General features: G+C 39.0%; 1 protein-coding gene across 2 annotated transcripts; it reads left to right on the top strand.

The window, feature by feature from the left end:
* The first annotated feature begins 139 nt into the window (after positions 1-139).
* Positions 140-19,613, top strand: PSMG2 (proteasome assembly chaperone 2). 2 transcript variants are annotated; one of them, XM_038543924.1, is made up of 7 exons: positions 140-302; positions 4,567-4,738; positions 8,342-8,400; positions 11,161-11,279; positions 12,185-12,358; positions 18,325-18,445; positions 19,297-19,613. In XM_038543924.1, exons 1-7 carry the CDS (start codon positions 246-248, stop codon positions 19,387-19,389), a joined length of 795 nt encoding a protein of 264 aa, XP_038399852.1. In that variant the 5' UTR covers positions 140-245; the 3' UTR covers positions 19,390-19,613. The 2 variants fall into 2 exon arrangements, with proteins under 2 accessions (XP_038399852.1, XP_038399853.1); XM_038543925.1 differs by lacking the exon at positions 140-302 and adding an exon at positions 451-707.
* The last annotated feature ends 228 nt before the right edge of the window (positions 19,614-19,841 follow it).

The raw sequence follows: 19,841 nt of genomic DNA on the forward strand, positions 1-19,841 counted from the left end.
CCCGGCGCCCGGCCCTTCGCGCACCGCGGACCGGCGCGGAGCTGGACTGGCCCCGCAGGACCCCACGCCGAGCGGCGGCCCGGGCCCCGCCCCCGCCCCGTGGCCCCGCCCCCCGCCCCGTGGCCCCGCCCCCCGCGCTGGGGACCGCGCTGCCAGACCTGGCGCGGCGCTCGCGGGTCCGCCCCCGCCCCCGGCCTCCTGGGCCCGCGCTCGGCCTTGCCTGTCCTCCCGCCCTCTGTGCCACCATGTTTGTCCCCTGCGGAGACTCGGTCCCCGACCTCGCGGGCCACACCCTTCTCATGGTGAGTCCCCGTTCCGCGAGCTCCGGGGCGCCGGCCGTGGGGGGCGCCTGGGGGCCGCCGGCGCCGTGGGTGGGGCTAGTTCTCCGGTCCCGGGACGCGGGACGCCGCCGGCACCTGCGGGTTTCGGGTTTGCGGCCCGCGCGGAGGAGGGTGGTCGCCGGGGGCGGCGCTCTGGTTACTCGGCGGCCGCCGTCCCCGGGCGTCTCCGAGACTGGACTCTGGTCTTCGCTGTCACACGGAGCGTGTTTGCTGGTTTCGGGTAACGTGCGACGCAGGTCGTGCGGGCCATTTTCTTTTCATTGTATCCTCGAAAATCTTTTTTTAGCTAAAATCAGAGCCATTCTTAAGCTGGCGAGACTTTAAGTCATTCGTTATTTGGTCGTTAACCAAAAACCTACGCATAAGGTAATAAAAGCAATGTTGGCCAGTCACTAACTCCTGCTTGGTTTTGGGTTTTTTGTTGTTTTTTTTTTTTTTTTTTTTTTTTGAAGACTTCACCTGTTGATTCATGAGACACACACACAGGCAGAGGGAGAAGCAGGCTCCATGCAGGGAGCCCGACGCCGGACTCGATCCCGGGTCTCCAGGATCACGCCCTGGGCTGAAGGTGGCGCTAAACCGCTGGGCCACCTGGGCTGCCCTAGGACAGCACTTTGGAAAGGACACAGAAGAATCCTAGGACTTACTGGGAGGGGAAGGACGCAAAGACCTGTTAAAGCTTTAAATGTGGAATCTCGGGGCCTGGGGTGAAAAAAATCCTCAGATAAAGACACAGAGAAGGGGTTGGCGGTAGCCAGAGGCAGGTGAGGATGAGAGTTGCTTGAGTGAGATAGATGAAGGCAGTCAAAAGGTACAAACCTCCAGTTATAAAGAGGTCCTAAGGATGTCTCGTACGGTGCAGTGACTATAATACAAAGTATTGCATAGTATATTTGAAACATGCTGAGAGAGTAGATTTTTTGAAGATTTCATTCATTTATGAGAGAGCTAGAGAGCACAAGCAGGAGGAGGGTGGGGAAAGAGAGAGGGTGACGCAGACTCCCCGCTGAGCAGGGAGCTGTAGGCTGCCTCCATCCCAGGACTCTTGGATAATGACCTGAGCCTAAGGCAGAGGCTTCACTAACTGAGCCACCCAGGCACCCTAAGAGAAGAAATCTTAAAAGTTCTCATTATGAGAGTTATTTATGACTATGTGGTTGATTGATATTAAAGTAAGCTTATTGTGGTAATCATTTCACAGTATATACATAGATACATATGTATCAAATTATATAGCTAAGACTGATACAATATCATATGTCCCTTATATCTCAATTTTTTTTAAAGATTTTATTTATTTATTCATGAGAGACAGAGAGAGAGAGAGGCTGAGACACAGGCAGAGGGAGAAGCAGGCTCCATGCAGGGAGCCCAATGTGGGACTCGATCCCGGGACTCCAGGCTCACGCCCTGGGCCAAAGGCAGGCGCTAAACCACTGAGCCACCCAGGCATCCCATATCTCAAATTTTTAAATGATGGTAACACTTTTGGGCAATTCTTACCTTAATGATGCATGCAAGAAATATCAACGAGTTGCTAAAATTAGTCTGTGTTAATATACTGAAGGAGGACATTTTATATAATTTCAAAGTATCTCCCTGAAAAATATTTATTAATATTTTCTAATAAGATGGAAAGATATCCTTATAGGAGATAACTGGCAGAAGAAAAAGCAGAAAAAGATCCGTAGGGAAAAGTAATGTCCAAAAGATCATTGGTGGTAACCTTGACAGTTACCAATAGTTAGGGGTGAAGGGAGGGAAGCCATATTGGTGTGGTTTGAGTAAATGGAAGAAGAGATAGAGACATGTATATGTATATATTTGTTCATCAATTCAGAGATAAAGTTCTTATATTTTAGTGGACAACTGGGGAATTTTGGCTACGGAGAAACAAGGAGGTGGTAGCTAGGGGAGTATGTGGGATCAAGGGAGAGTACAGCAGAGTGAAGGAGCTAAAAAAAGGAAGGGTATTTTAAGGGTATTTTAGAAGGGAAGGTTATAGCATGTGTATATGCTGATGGGAAGAATCCAGTAGTGAGGAAAAGGTGGATGATGTAGGGAGGTGAGGGTCCAAATAAAGTAGCAAAATCCTTGAGAAGGGGAGAGAGAATTACAGGAGATAAGCACGAGATTAATAGATGAGATCAAGGAGAAGTGGACCACCCTGAAGGATCCAGAAAAATAAGGTGAAGGGGAGAAAAAAAGCAATTGCTAGAAGAATGCAAAGGAAGAGCTACATTAAAGAGATACTATGGAAATAGAATCAATGAAAATTGGACATATATGAGATACAGTTGTTAAGAGGAAAGGAAGAAGTTTCTAGGGTTAAGTATTAGATGAATAATTGTTGCTCTTTTCTAAAATACAAAACAGGACAAGTTTAGGCAGAAGTTTAGTTTTGTACATGTTGAATATGCATTGCCTGTGATATGACCATATGGAGATATCCATTAGGATCTGAAGTTCAGATAAATGTTTTGAGGTATAGGTAGAGATTTAGCAGTTGGACTCTTTGAAGTCATGGGGATAAATATGTGTGTGTGTGTTTAATGTGAAAAGAAGCAGACTCTAACCTTTAGGCACTAACAAAGCAAGTGGAAAGATGACCCAAGAGGCCTTTATACTTGTTTTCCAGTGCTTGCAGTGTTCTTTTCTTTGTATGTCTTTGGGTGACCAGTTAATTACAGACCTGAAAGACATAAGGAAGACCGCCACACAAAGTAATTCTTTTCTTGATCACCCTTTTTATTTTATTTTTATTAAAAAAAAAATTTTTTTTTAATTTATTCATGAGAGACAGAGAGAGAGAGAGGCAGAGACACAGGCAGAGGGAGAAGCAGGCTCCATGCAGGGAGACCCATGTGGGACCCGACCCTGGGACTCCAGGATCACGCCTTGGGCCGAAGGCAGGCACTAAACCACTGAGCCACCCAGGGATCCCTTGATCACCCTCTTTAAAATTGCAACCAGCCACATCCATATACACACTCTTAATTTTTCTCCATAGCGCTTAGCACTATATGCAGGCATACCTCGAAGATTTTGAGGGTTTGGTTCCAAACCACAGCAATAAAGTGAATATCACAATAAAGCAAGTCAGATGGATTTTTTGGTTTCCCAGTGTATGTGAAAGTTATGTTTATACTGTAATCTATTAAGTTTGCTATAGCATTATGTCTAAAAAGACAGTGTACGTACCTTAATTTTAAGATACTTTATTTTTTTTTAATATTTTACTTATTTATTCATGAGAGACACAGAGAGAGACAGAGGCAGAGACACAGGCAGAGGGAGAAGCAGGCTCCATGCAGGGAGCCTGATGTGGGACTCGATCCTGGGTCTCCAGGATCACGCCCTGGGCTGAAGGCAGCGCTAAACCTCTGAGCCACCCAGGCTGCCCCAAGATACTTTATTGATAAACAATACTGGCCATCATCTGAGCTTTCAGTGAGTCCTAATCACTGATTGCAGGTCAAATGATAACAAATATAATATTTATGAAAAAGTTGGAAATACTGAGAGATTTACCAAAATGTAACAGACACAAAGTGAGCAAATGCTATTAGAAAAATGGTGCTTAGGGATCCCTGGGTGGCGCAGCGGTTTGGCGCCTGCCTTTGGCCCAGGGCGCGATCCTGGAGACCCGGGATCGAATCCCACATCAGGCTCCCGGTGCATGGAGCCTGCTTCTCCCTCTGCCTGTGTCTCTGCCTCTCTCTCTCTCTCTCTCTCTGTGACTATCATAAATAAATAAAAAATTAAAAAAAAAAAAAAAAAAAGAAAGAAAAATGGTGCTTATAGACTTCCTTGAGGCAGGGTTGCCACAAACCTTCAATTTGTAAAACAAATAAACAAAAAATTATCTGTGAAGTGCAATAAAGTGAGGCATGCCTGTATTTTATTATATTAAACTACTCCCTCACCAGAATGGAAGCTCCACAAGGGAGGACCTTTTGTCAGTTTTTCTTACTGCATTCCTAGTGTCTAGAGCAATGATTGACATGTAGTAGGTGTTCAATAAGTGTTGAATCAGTAGTCTCAAAAGTAGAAGAAGCCCCTGCGGAGACCTCTGTTGCAACGAAGGAAAGAGTTTCTATCCAGCTAGGACGTACCTGAGTATAACCATTAAAAGTAGTCCTATGATTATTGTCTTCTGTCTAAACTTTTAAAAGTGCTGCTAATTTTGATGACTTAATGAGCATATTTTTTTTTATTATTTCAGCCTGCAGTATCTGTTGGAAATGTTGGCCAGCTTGCAATAGATTTGATTATTTCTACACTAAATATGCGTAAGATTGGTTACTTCTATACCGATTGTCTTGTGCCAATGGTTGGAAACAATCCATATGCAACTGCAGAAGAAAATTCAACAGAACTCTGTATAAACGCTGAAGGTAATTAAGACTTAAGTCTGTTTTATTTTGTTATAAGGAAGAATTTTAAATTAGAAATAGATTCTACAGATACTATTTTATAGCAGACACATACTTAGTGCCAGCTTTGTGCAGAATCATGTTGTCCGAGTCTCCTACATCCTGATTTTAGTTCTTAGCCTTTTCTAAATGGCAACTCCTATGATGACTGTACTTCTTTAACTAGAATTTGAGGTTTCCTTTTTTTTTTTTTTTTAATAAGGGTTCTTTTTTAATCCTCAGTTTTAATTTCTGGCAAGTATAAGCATCACTAATATAAGGGAAAGGAGTAAAGAGTTCTACTGGGTTCAGCCCTTTAGGTTTAACATGTCCTTACCTAAGCCTCATAGTCATCGTCTCATACTGTAGAATCTATGATAATATAATATCAATAAGGCCCAGAGAGATTGAGTTCCCTAATACTGTTAGTAGGTGTAGGCTTTTCCCATATCATAAATCTCCATATAATTCCTCATTGGACTATCAAGCTTGATTAATTGGGAAACATAATTGACATTGCACTGATCACTGTGTTTATAATTTGGTACTACTCCAAGCTAATAAGGGAAAGCTATTGATCATGAAGCATAGGAGTATCCACTTGCTTTGTTTGATGGCAAGCTGCTCCGTTGATTGTTCAATTTTCTGTTTACTTTTTTTTTTTTTTTTAAGATTTTATTTATTCATGAGAGACACAGAGAGAGAGAGAGAGAGAGAGAGAGGCAGAGACACAGGCAGAGGGAGAAGCAAGCTCCATGCAGGGAGCCTGATATGGGACTTGATCCCAGGACTCCAGGATCATGCCCCGCGCTGAAGGCAAGTGCTAAACTGCTGAGCCACCCAGGGATTCCCAATTTTCTGTTTACATTTTAAGGTGGAAGCCACCTTTAAGGAGTAGCATGGAAGACCATTGATGGGGCTAAAAGACAAATGAAGAAGCTTTTTTTGTTGTTGTTCATCTTATTAATGGCACCACTAGCTTGTAATAATGAAATAAACTTTTAAAAAATAGCCTTAATATTAAAATTCCTGCAGGAAAGATGGCTTTGTTAACACAAGACTGAATTTCAGTTATTGCATTAAAGGATAAAGGACTGTAAATGATAGAACTAGAATTTATATACTTTCCACTAATGATAACAACTATCATTTATTATTTCCTATGAGCTGAACACTGTGCATTTAAATGTATTCATTTAATCTTTGTAACTATTCAATGGGTAGTTTTATTGATGAGGAAACCATTGCAGAGAGAAGTTAATAATTGGTGTAACTAAGTTTCTGATCAAGGCTCTGACCCCTGTGATCTGCCTCTTAAGTACCACACCGCCCTGCTACTGCACTTTCACTCTAGTAGAAGACTACTACATTTTTCTTTGACACAAACTTGCAGCAAGTCAGTTGGGTATAGTCCTTTAATCCACTTTATTTTTAAAATGAGGTATTTTAAAATAAATTGTAGGGGTGCCTGGGTGGCTTAGTTAATTAAGCATCTGTCTTTGGCTCAGGTCGTGATCTCAGGGTCCTGGGATTGCACCCTGTATCAGGCTCTCTGCTTAGTGGGGAGCCTGCTTCTCCTTCTCCCTTTGCCCCTCCTCACCACTCATGTGTCTCTCTGTACTCTCTCTCAAAAAATAAATAAAATTTTAAAAAAACAAAAAAATAAATGGTAGACATTGTGACTTTCTACCTTCAAGTATGCATCTTTTTTTTTTAAGATTTTTTATTTATTTATTTTACAGAGACAGAGAGAGAGAGAGAGAGAGCACACAAGCAGGGGTAGTAGCAGAGGGAGAGGGAGAAGGAGGGTCCTGCTGAGCAGGGAGCCCGATATGGGGCCCAGTCCCAGGATCCCGAAATCATAATCTGAGCCAAAGGCAGATGCCTAACCGACTGAGCCACCCAGGTGCCCCCACGTATGCATCTTTTAGAAACATTTTCTTAAATAGCTAAATACCATCACATTTAACAAAATTATCAATTTCTTAATGTCTTTTACTCTACCGTATCATAATCAAATTGTTAGAGTTTCCCCAAAATGTTCTTTAAAGTTAGTCTAAACCAAGACCCACAGTAATCCATCTGATTATTGTGCCTCTGAAATTTCTTTAACTCTAGAACAGTCTCTTTTTCTGCCCTCTTTTTCGTGAAACTTGTTTATTGAGGAAAAAACTGAACCCATTGTCCTATAGAACATCTCACCTGCTGCATTTGTCTGATAATTTGCAGTGTCAGCTGGCTTCGTCTTCTAGTCTCTGTATTTTCTGTAATAGTACTTAGATCTAAAGGCTTGATTAGATGAAAGCTAAATATTTTCCACCAGAATATGTGAAAGAGGATGTTGCTTTCATATTGTATCATACCAGAAAAGCAATGGGAAGCAGGATCTTAATAACAAAAAAAGATTTGCATGATACACTGTGGAGAACATGAGTGTTGCCATTATAGGAGGCGGTGTATCTTATATTTTGCTCACTCCATATGGATACATCCTCTTCCTACTAGGACTATACAATTGCATTGGGTATATTTGTCAGAAATAGATTACAGGCCTGAGTGGCCCACATCTTAGTCCCTTCCCCCTAAATTTGTGCTCTTTTCCCTAATTCCTAAACATTCTGCTCTTGCCTTTGTTCTGAACATACCTGGTAGTCACTAGACTTGATGCTGGATACCCCCAATCACACCACACACAGGTCCAACAAGGTCCAACAAGACACTTACCAGAAGACTTGTAACTTGGGGACACCAGGGTTGCTCAGTGGTTGAGCACCTGCTTTTGGCCCAGGGCATGATCCTGGAGTCCCAGGATCGAGTCTCACATTGGGCTCCCTGCATGGAGCCTGCTTCTCTCTCTGTCTCTCTGTCTCTCTCTCTCTGTCTCTTATGAATAAATAAAATCTCTAAAATATATAAATTAACAAGACCTATAAGAAGAAAAATAATTTTTGGTATTTTCTTAACAGTTAACTTGTCAGGGGCGCTTGTGTGGTTCAATCTGTTAAATGTCCAGCTCTTGATTTCAGCTCAGGTCATGATCTCAGGTTGTGAGGTCGAACCCTGCATTGGGCTCCTCACTGGGCATGGAGCCTACTTAAGATTCTCTCTCCCTCTGCCCTCCACCTCTAAAAAGAAATAAAATAGGGATCCCTGGGTGGCGCAGCGGTTTGGCGCCTGCCTTTGGCCCAGGGCACGATCCTGGAGACCCGGGATCGAATCCCATGTCGGGCTCCCGGTGCATGGAGCCTGCTTCTCCCTCTGCCTGTGTCTCTGCCTCTCTCTCTCTATCATAAATAAATAAAAATAAAAATTAAAAAAAAAAGAAAGAAAATAAACTGTTAACTTATCAGAAATGAATCTGTTCCATAGAATAAAGCCCACAGGTGCATTTTAAGGTACTTCTAAAATGTTTAAATAAAACATTTAAATAAACTGAATGATATAGTTCATATGTTCTATATTTAATTATTGAAAATATTAGGTATAAAAGTTTTTACAATTCAGTTTAAGTTTTTATATTAGTAATTTCACTTGTATAACCATCATTTTAACTATTTTATTATTATTATTATTTTGTCTTTGTAGTATATTCATTGCCTTCAAAGAAGCTCGTGGCTCTTCAGTTAAGGTCCATTTTTATTAAGGTTAGTGTATTATATTTGTCTTTTTAAGTTGATCAAAAAAATCTTATAAAATTCAGAGCTGTTACTGTTATTTCATGATTATATTGAAAGGAATTGGGATTATATGATTATATTATATGATTAATTGATTAATATGATTATATTATAGCTTGGGTATTATATATTCCCATCAGGTAGCATTGGTGAAAACATTTTATCATAGGAATATTTTCTGTTTTTGTTACATTTGTATTACATTTCAACCAGTGGCATGTACATTTAAACCATGTATTTGTCAGAATAAATTCTGAAAATATCTTCTTTCCTCTTCTGCTGCTACCATGCTTTTTCAAACCCCTGCCTTCTCTCAATGCTCCTGATTCTGCTGTGGTTCCACCCACTCCTACAAACATTTAATAGTCTCTTTGCAAATAACACTACCAGTGATCCTTTAAACCTAAATCAAACCCTCTGGTGGCTTCCTGTTTTATTCCCAGTGAACTCACAGCCCTTACCTTGGCTTATCCTGGTTCTTCCTCTGTCCTGGTATGGTATCCACTAGCCACATGACACTCCTTAAGTTTGATTCATAAACTAAAAGTAAATAAAATTAAAAATCCACTTCCTCCTTTGTACTAGCCACATTTGAAGTTCTCCGTAGTGGCAGACAGCTGCCATCAAGGCACTTCGTCATCACAGAGCGCTCTCTTGGGCAGCTGCTCTACACCTAATCTAACTTAGAGCCATTCCTGTGTGCTCTGTGTTTTGCTCTTTCACTTGCCTGCTTCAGCCACACTGGCCTCCCTGTGTTGTTCCAACAGATTAAGCTCATTCCTGTCTCAGAGTCTTTACATTATTGTTTTTGCCTGGAATACTTTTCCCCTAGATACCTAAATGGCTTGCTTCCCTCAGTCCTTGCTTAAATGTTACTTGAAGAAAGGCCTTCTTGGCCACTCTTTCTATTGTATTATCCTGGGGTGGCTTTCTACGCAACTCATCACTACTTGGCATATCATATATGTGTTTATCATCTACCTCTAATATAAAGTAAGTTTTCTGAGAGAAGTAACAATGTGTCATTCATTCTTATATCCCCAACTTCTAGAAGAGTGCCTAGCATGTAGAGAAGCATTTGGTAAATATTGGTAAAGTGGATTCAGTACCATCTGTTCAGGAGGTCAGAAATATGTCGACATTCCATAGGCTCTCCCTCATGCCCCATCCTAGTTATTATATTATGTAATGGAATCTTATGATATATACTTATGTCTAGCTTCCTTTTCTCAGCATCTATTTGTGAGGTCCGTCCATGTTGTTCCAAGGAGAGGTAGTTCGTTCATTCTCACCTCTGTGGGATTCTCTTGTATAAATAAACCATAATTTATCCATTGTACTATTAAGGGAAACCATAATTTATCCATTGTACTATTAAGGGAATTTATCCATTGTACTATTAAGGGAACAAATACCCAAAATTTTGCAGGAGAATTGCTAATATTTTTACATTATGCCATGCATGTGGCTTTTTCTGTTCTCTTAATACCAGGGTGAGTGAGTTCAAGAATTAAGATAGACAAAAAAAAAAAAAAAACGAATTAAGATAAACATGTCTCAATGAAATTTTTGGTAAGGTAGAAATAGTGATTTCAAAATAGCAAACATTTATTGAACATGGATTCTTTGCACCAGTACTTTTATATATGTATAAGTATATGTATATAAAGTACTCTACGTTGTCAACAATCTGATGAAGTAGGTACTGATATTATCCTCATTTTACAAATGAGGAAAACTGAAACAGAGAGGTTAAACAATTTCTTGAGACATATGGTCTGTGGGAGGTAGAGCTAGCATTCCAGACCAGGCAGCTTGGTTTAGAGCCTGCCTCTCTTAGTCATACTATACCACCTTCCTTGTTTTAACAGTCTGTGAAGAGTTTCCATAAAGAGAGTTTTTCTTCCCCAAATTTCATAACCCACTTCTCAGATTAACCAGCTGTTAACATCTTGCCGTTCCTGCTTGATCTGCTCTATTTGCATTTGTTTACACACAATTTCCTTCTGCCAGACAACCCAAAAGCAGTCTACTGATGTAATGATATTTTACCCGTAAATACTTCAGCATGCATCTTTCAAGAATAAGGGCATTCTCCTTCACGACCGCCACATTAAGCAAATCAGCATTTAATGAATTATTCAGTAGTGTCATGACATTCAAATTTCCCCAGTTTTCCCTAAAATAGTCCTCAGTTCTGGATCCAGTCAAGTTTCACGCGTTACATTTGGCTGTAATATCTTTTTAGTTGATAACTGTTGAGATAGAAGTGGACTCCTCTTTCTGTTCTGCTCAATATTGACTCCTTTGAGAATGAAAGTCAGATGTTTGGCATCCTAGGTTCACCTAATTATTTCCCGGTCATCTTTCAGGTCAGAAATTTCTAGCAAGAACATCTCATAGATGTCCATTTGATAGTTTTTAAGTAATGGTAGATTACTTTAAGTAGAGAACTGGGAAATTTTGTCAGTCAAAATAGAAATTTTTTTGAAATCTGATTTCTCATTATTTATTTCTGAATTGTAAAGATACAATAAAAAACTCATTGCTCTTCATCCCTTAGCTTCATTTTAAGGATAGGAAGTGGATCTAAAAGTAATTAGAATTTTATATATATGGATTTTTTATCATCACAAAAGGTCAATAAAGTATTTTATAGAATACTCTTATTATATGCTAAGATCTAACTTTTAGACTTTCTTTTTATTCTTTCATTGATATACAAAGTATAAATCAAAGCCATTCTGTGAGAAACTGCTTTCCTGGGTGAAAAGTAGTAACTGTGCCAAAGTTATTGTTCTTTCAAGCAGCCATTCATATCACCGTAATGATCTACAACTTCGCAGGTATGTGTTTTTTACCTTTAAAAAATGTTATGATTTACACGGTAAATCATGTTATGATTTACACGGTATTATGGTATTATCTCTATTTAAAAAGCTAAAATAAGTTTTAAAAGCCATGTATATCTTTACCTACCCTTTCTGGAATTTAGAAAGAAATAAAAGAAAGTCAAGAGATTGGAGAGAGTGTGGTTAGGTAGTCCTATGTTTGGGGCACAAGGAAGTCTTTGGTGTAAAGATAGTGATGATTCTGGAACTGTGCTTTGATTCTTTGATATTGTGTATAGCAACATCACAGAGCTCAGCTGATGAAGAGAGAGAGGATACCTAAGATTCACTGGATGATAATTTTTTGGAAGACTGAATTCACATTTCTATTTATTTAGCCATCGCAGAAGTCCAATTGCCTTTAAGTATAACTCCCAGGCATGTCAGACTGAATTCCTAAACAGAAGGCAAGGCATCCAAGAATTAAAAATATAAACTATTTTCATCATCATTTGTGCACCTATAAAAAATCCTGATGAAAAAAACATTTAGCCAAGACTAACCTTTCAAAATTGGAGATAATTCTTAGTAATCTCACAGTAGGTATAACATGTCTAGCAATCTCACAAAAGGCCTCAGGGCCAGAAGGGCACATGGCTGTGGGAAATAGGTTATCTTCGTAACCTTGCCTTAGTTTAAGTCGGCCTGTGTCTCTATACTCTCTCCTAAGTATGTAAATAGCAAACCAGAGCAATATTTTTACGTTATTCTTCCATAGGCTGCTGAATCTTGTGCTTTGTTTTAGTAACAGAATACAGAAAGAACAAACATTTGCTTAAAAAAAAAAAAAAACTGATACTTGCCTTAATGTTCACATTTATTATGGGTTTTTAGAAAATTAACTATATGATTGTTTCTAGCACTCCCTTCAGATACCTACTTACACCCATTGTGCAAAAAAGTGTTCAAAATAGAATACAGAGCCTTAATTGGGAAGAAATGGAAAAAAGCCCATGCATTCCTGAAATAGATGATTCTGAGTTTTGTATTCGTATTCCTGGAGGAGGTATCACAAAAACACTCTATGATGAAGGGTGAGTTTGTTCATCTATTTGTTCATTTGTTCCTTATATAAAAATAAAAGTAAAAAAAATAAAAGTAAGGGGCACCTAGGTGGCTCAGTAGGTTAAGCATCTGCATTTGGCTGGAGTCATGATCTCTGAGTTCTGGGATTGAGCCCCATATTGGGCTTCTCAACAGGAAGTCTACTTTTTTTTCTCTCTCTCTCTCCCCCTCTGCCCCTACCTACCTCTCATTCTCTCTCTCTAATAAATAAAAATATTTTTAAAAAATTAAAAATAGAGGTTAAGAGGTGTACCTGGCTGGCTCAGTCAGAAAAGTATGAAATTCTTGATCTCAGGGTTATGAGTTCAAGCACCATGTTGGGCATGGAGCCTACTTTAATTTTAAAAAAAAAAAAAAAAAAAAAAAAGGTAAGTAGGAGAGTGTTAGATTCATATTACAACTTTGAGAATATATTTATAAAATACGTCCTGTATTCAGGGGAAAAACTGAAATTTATTTTTAGGAAAATTCATTCCTAAGAAAACATTTAATGCTTTGTAACATGTGGCATGTTAAGGATCCTAATACTTCCTCTATGCAACCTCTACAATCAATCTTATTTTTTTTAAATTGTGGTAAAATATGCAAAACATTAATGTACCCATTTTTAAGTGTACAGTTATGTGGCATTAATGAATTCATGGTGTTGTCTATCCATCACCAACTATTTTCATAACTTTGTTATTGTTCTAAACAGTCTGTACTTATTAAATAACTCCTATTTATTTCTGCAAAATGCATACTAATGTCCTAACCCTCATTTCTTATTTTAGTAATTTGAGTCTTTTTTTTTAAGATTTATATATTTATTCATGAAATAGAGAGGCAGAGACATAGGCAGAGAGAGAAGCAGGCTCCCCACAGGGAGCCCAATGTGGGACTCGATCCTCAGACCTGGGATCACGCCCTGAGCCAAAGGCAGACGCTCAACCGCTGAGCCACCCAGGCATCCCAAGTCTTTTTTTATTCTTAGTCAATTTTGTTGATCTTTTCAAATAACCAACTTTTAGTTTTATTGATTTTTCTCTATTGTTTTTCTCTTCTGTTTGATTTATCTCACCTTTAATCTTCATTATTTCCTGTTTTCTACTAACTCCAGATTTAGTTTGTCTTTATTTTGTAGTTCCTAAGATGTAAACTTAGGTTATTAATCTGTAAAATTTCTTCTGTTTTAAAATATGCATTTGCAGCTGTGACTTTCCCTCTTACACTGCTTTAGCTACATGTCTTAAGTTTAGCATGTTGTATTTTCATTTTTATTCACCCCTAATATTTTCTGATTTCCCTTGTGATTATCTTCTTTGACCCATTAGTTGTCTGAAATTGTGTTAATTTCCACATTTTTGTGAATTTTCCAGTTTTCCTTCCATTGTTGATTTCTAGTATCATTCTTTTGTGATTGAAAAAGACACTTTGTATGATTTTAACCTTTTTCATTTATCAGGGCTTCTTTGGTACCCTACCAAAGGTCTGTCCTCGAGAATGTTCCCTGTGCACTTGAGAAAAATATGTATTCTGCTTTTGTTGAGTGGAGTGTTCTGTATATATCTGTTAGGTCTAACTGGTGTAGAAGGTTGTGTAAGTCTTCTATTTTTTTTATTTTTCTCAATCTGTTTATTCCATCAGTTATTTGAATGCAGGCTATTGAAGTCTCCAGCTATTATTATAACACTGTGTCTAGTTCTCCCTTCAATTCTGTCAGTGTTTGCTTCATATATTTTGGGGCTCTTATCTTGTGAATACGTCTTTTTATTAGTTGCATCTTCTTGATGAAGTGGCCCTTTTATCGATATATAGTAGCTTTCTTAGTCTTTTATAACAGTATTTGACTTGAAGTCTATTTTCTCCAATATTTGTATTAGCCACCTTGCTCCCTTGGTTAGTATTTATATGGAATATCTTTTTCCATATTCTCACTTTCAAACTGTGTGTGTCCTTATATTCAAAGCAAGTCTCTTATAGACAGTATGTAGTTGGATCATGTTCCTTATTTGTAATTATTTTTGCCCCTGCTCCTTTCCAAAGTATTTAAGACTTCTTTAGTAGAAAGCATACAGGCATTTCACCTTGTTTTTCCAGTACACTTTGTTTTGTCTGTCTCTGGCCAGACTTGTGTACCATACCAGCCTTCTCTTTTTCCCTGAAACCTACGCTATTCCTATTAAAATTGTCATTTCTTTCCTTTTTTTTTTTTTCTAGTTTGTCACCTATTCGTGTTTTTGCTGCTTTTCCTAGAGGCTAGCTTATTCCTTGTAATATAAAACATCACTTCAGTTATTCTTTTACCACCGCCTGGAAGCCCCCAGCTGCCCCATCACACTCTGCCCACCCCTGCCCTGCATACTACCAGCCTTCAGTCCTCCTCTTGCTTCATTCAGGCCATGTCATTTGTAGCCTGGACCACCATAATGAAATACCGTCATCAGGTGGCTTCAGCAGCAGCCATGTATTTGCTCACAGTTCTGGAGGCTAGAAATCTGAGATCAGGGAGCAACATGGTTGGTTTCTGGTGAGACCTTTTCCTGGCTTGCAGATGGCTAGCTTCTGGCCATATCCTCACATGACAGAGAGACCTGTGTTTTCTTCTCTCCTTACAAGGCCCCAGTCCTGTCAGATTAGGGCCTCTGCTTTATGACATGGTTTAATCTTAATTACCTGCACAGATTCTATCCCCACATATGGTCGCATTGGGGTTTAAGGCTTCAATTTTGGAGGGGCATGCACAGGTTTTAACAGCTGCCCTTAAGAGCTTTTGATTGACTCCTCTACCACCTCCATTCTCTCTCTGCTCTGTCTTGAGTGTTGCTAGAATTAAAATTCAAAACCAATCACAGCATCCCCTGAGTAAAGTCCATCAGCACTTTCACTTGCTGTGTGCAGAATCTGGTTCATACTCTTAATGTGCCTTACAAGGCTCAGCAGGATTTCCTTGCCTGGCTCATTCCTTGATGCCTTGGACTCCAGCTAAACTACTGGCAGTCACAGTTTCCTAAAAACTGTCTCATTCTTCCTTCCCTTGTTCCATGTCCTTTTCTTCTCTTGTCTACCTTGCAAAAACCAACCCAGTTTCCAAGAGTCACCTCATAACAGCACTCCTTGTGTCCTCACTTACTTCTCCCTTCTGCACAAGTGATTTACTACTCTCTGTATCCTCACAGCTCTGCTCCTTCATACTGACTTCTTAGTTCTTTACAAATCAGTCTCTTGCTTTTGCTTGGATTTTGTTAGAGTAAGGATGGCAGACTTGCCATCTTGCCATCAGCAACTAGAAATTGGACAAAATGAATGAAACAACTTTTTCAGACATTAGATTGCCAAGAGCGCACAGTTGTGATGCCTAAGAGAAGGCACATAGGTCCTACAGTTGCCCCAGCATTCTGTCTGCAGATACTTTGTTGACTACAACACAGGGAGGGGAGGGAACCTGAGCAGAGTGGTCTTGCTGAGTTGAGAAGACAGACAGCATCACTGGAGAATGCTAGGACACCAGGAATGAACACAGCAGAGAACTAGAGAAGGAAGAGCCCTAGAGGGTCTTCCTGAGTCTTTGAATTCTGAGCCACACTTACATATTTTTTTGTTATATATATTTTGCCTTCGCATTATGAGAACAAATATATATTCTGATACATATACTTAGAAAAGATAATATTAATAGGTAGTGGCAGTGGTATGGCTGACCTGAAATTCTTTATACTTAATTGGAATAGAAGTACATTTATAATTTAATAATGGATGTATCTCATGTGCTAGATTTGAATGTCACAGAAGGTAATAAAATTAGCCATTTTCCACTTTCCGTTTTTACAGAGAGGACCAGAGAATGGCATTAAAACTGGTACACTACTCTTTATATTACAAACTAGTAGTAGAAGCACTGTAAATTCAAGATATACCCCTGCAATTTTTAACCTAGAGACTTGAAAATGAAGGCACAGCCAGGGAGGCTAGCCTCCTGTAGGCAGGAGATGTTTCTAAGGCTACCACAACATGAATGTGTAGAAACTAGAATCTTCTGAGTCATCATGACTCACAGTGCTACCATACAAAGCTTGAGAGCCCCTAAGATATTTGAGAATTACATAGTGAGATGATGTAATTAGTATTAACATCTTCCAATTTCATTGATTCATTCATTCATTCATTCACGGTGTGTGCAAGCAGGGGTACACCTGTTGTGCAAAAAAGTGGAGGAAGAGTGAGAGAGGAGCAGAAGATGAGGGAGAGAGAATCCCAAGCAGATTCCACCCTCAGCGTGGAGCTGGATGTGAAGCTCGATCTCACAACCCTGATATCATGACCTGAACTGAAATCAAGAGTTGGATACTTCCCCAACTGAGCCACCCAGGCACCCTGACCAGTTTCTGATATTTAGAGACTGAGGTGCTGTAGTAGGTTTCTCCTGACATCTGAGACTTCTAAACCTACCTCTCAGAGTCTCCACATCTGAAATCCCTGGCTTAGCAAGCCAGCACACCTGGATTTCTGTAGCTCTATCAGTCACATGCTCTCAAGTTTTGGCATTACAGTATTCTCCTAGTTCTTGGTTTTAGAGCATTAGAAGTCTTTTTTGCTTTTGTTGACAAATGGAAGCTTTTTGCATTTATTTATCTCTGTCTCATCACTAGCTTGAGGCATTTACAGCCTACAGTTAAGAGACTTTTGGAGTCAGAAAGACCTGGGTTCAAGTCCCACCCTTGCCACTTCATAGATACAGAACTTTTAGTATTTTAACTACATTTCAAATCCTTTAAACCTCAGTTACTTCGTCATAATAGCTAGCATGTATGTAGTATTGACCATGTTGGGCACTGTTTGTTTTTTTTGTTTGTTTGTTTGCTTTTAAAGATTTTATTTATTTATTCATGAGAGAGAGAGAGGGAGACAGAGACACAGGCAGAAGGAGAAGCAGGTTCCATGCAGGGAGCCCGAATGTGGGACTCGGTCCCAGGTCCCCAGGATCACGCCCTGGGCTGAAGGCGGCACCAAACCGCTGAGCTACCCGGGCTGCCCATTGGGCACTGTTTTAAAACACTTTGCCTCTACTGCCTCCTTTACAGTACACAGCAACCTGTGAGGTAAGTTCTCTTGTGTCCTCTTTTACAAATGAGACACACTGAAGCTCTGATTAAGTAACTTGCCCAACATGTCTGGTAAGTGGCAGAGCTAGAATTTGAATCCAGGCATTCTGTCCATTATTCCAAACTGATTCATTGATAAAATAGAGATAATTTTAACTTCCTCAAGAATTGTTGCTGGTATTGGGACGCCTGGGTTGCTCAGTGGTTAAGCGTCTACCTTCAGTTCAGGGTGTGATCCTGGAGTCCCAGGATCAAGTCCCACATCGGGCTCCCTGCATGGAGCCTGCTTCTCCCTCTGCCTGTGTCTCTGCCTCTCTCTGTGTGTCTCTCATGAATAAATAAAATTTAAAAAAATTGTTGCAGGTATTGAATTATAAAATATGTAGATAGTGCTTATAGCACATAATAAATCAGTCACTCAGTAGATCGAATCTGTAAGAAATAATAGTAAAATTTTTTCCTTTTATTTCAGTTCCACAGTTTTCCTTCACTGCTTTCGGTTATTAGTAACGATGTTATTTCCTTTCAGTCTCTTTGCTATAGTGCTTCCAAAAATCACTATCTTCTACAGCAGATTTGGAAATATATCAAAATATATATCAATGGGGATGGTTTTTCATGCAGCCTTGTGTGAGACACAAACTTGTATATGCCCGGAGTGAACATTACATGGCTTCTAGTCCTGTAATAGCATATATCTGGGGCAAAGAGGGCTAAATAAGTGATGTTATTATGTGGCATCTTCTCCTTGCCTAAAACCTGGCAGATTGTTTTAGCTATAAAAACAGACACAGATGGAATCAGCATCTTATATCAATAGCAGAATACTTAATTATTCTCTGTATTTGTTGTAGCTGTTCTAAAGAAATCCCAGTGGTGGTTCTGCTGAAATTTGTTTCAGAAGGAGACAATATCCCAGATGCATTAGGTCTTGTTGAGTATCTTAATGAATGGCTTCAGATAATCAAACCATGTGTAAGTTTTACACTTTAAGCCTCTAATTTCTCTGGTTATGTATGTATACACTTGTATTTTATATTCTATATAAGTGGACCAAATAAGTGAAAGTTTGTTAATATATAAAATGAAGTTTATGTAAAATTTAGCTTAATTAAATTTTTGAAAAGAAAAGGCATTTAACCAACAAGTTATCTATAGTTGTTTCATTAAGGCTGATTTTCCAGAAGGAAAACCTTAAGTACTTCATTGTATTGATTGTTCATGTTGCATTAATTATAGCAGACATTTCTTAGACGAATAAACAAATTTCTTTGCAATTTGGGACTTTTTTTCTTAAGGAAAGCAAAACCTCTTTATGTAATACTATAACTATTGAATATGTATTATAATTAAAATACTTTTCTGTATTACACCCAGGGAAATCAGTTAGCTTCTGGCATAATAGAAGTACCATAAAGATATGATAGGTATTGTCTTTTTAATTCATGCTTTTGCTAGGAACAAATTCATACAAATCATACAACACTGATATTATTATTATTATTATTATTATTATTATTATTATTATTATTATTATTTAACCCCTATTCCTTTCAAATATGGTTTTACTTGATGGACCTTTCTGGCATTTCTTTATGATTTGGAACCTAAGAAAATTTATCTTCAGTTAATGTAGAGACATAGAAATTTATTACTTTGTTTTTCCTTACAGTAAAACTCAGCTAAAAGTAGCTAAAAGTATCAAAACCAAAAAGAGCAAAAACTAACAAAAAATTAGAGAAGGGAGAGTCTTATGCCGCTTAAATGTTAAGAGAGGATTTGGTGGTAAAATTGAAGGATTAAAGTATTTTGTTCTTCATTTACAGTGTGATGACCCCACAGCATCTGCCTTGCAGTGGAAAATGCCGAGTTCGTGGAGATTACTCTTTGGCAGTGGTCTTCCCCCTGCACTTTTCTGATCTGTTTTCAGTTTTATATATTATGTCCCAAGACACTTACTACCAACACAACTGTTAAACAACTATATCAAAAGTTATATTATCTGAGAATGTATTAGGAAATAAATCTTTACTTTTCACAGAAAATCTCAGAAAATGGATTAAAAGTTGTTTTGCCATGCTTTTCACTATATACAACAAATGTAAATTTTGTACAATAAAATACTTCCTGATTTTGTCTGAAATGTGTCCTTTGTTTTGTTTTTTGTTTTTTAAACTCAGATTTCTGTTTTAGTTTCCTGTGCAGCTGTAATAAATTACCAAAAACTTAGTGGTTTAAAACAACACCAGGGATCCCTGAGTGGCGCAGCTGTTTAGCGCGCCTGCCTTTGGCCCAGGGCGCTGATCCTGGAGACCCGGGATCGAATCCCACATCGGGCTCCCAGTGCATGGAGCCTGCTTCTCCCTCTGCC

The sequence above is a fragment of the Canis lupus genome, chromosome 7 (genome assembly GCF_011100685.1).
Source record: "Canis lupus familiaris isolate Mischka breed German Shepherd chromosome 7, alternate assembly UU_Cfam_GSD_1.0, whole genome shotgun sequence".
NCBI lineage: Eukaryota > Metazoa > Chordata > Mammalia > Carnivora > Canidae > Canis > Canis lupus.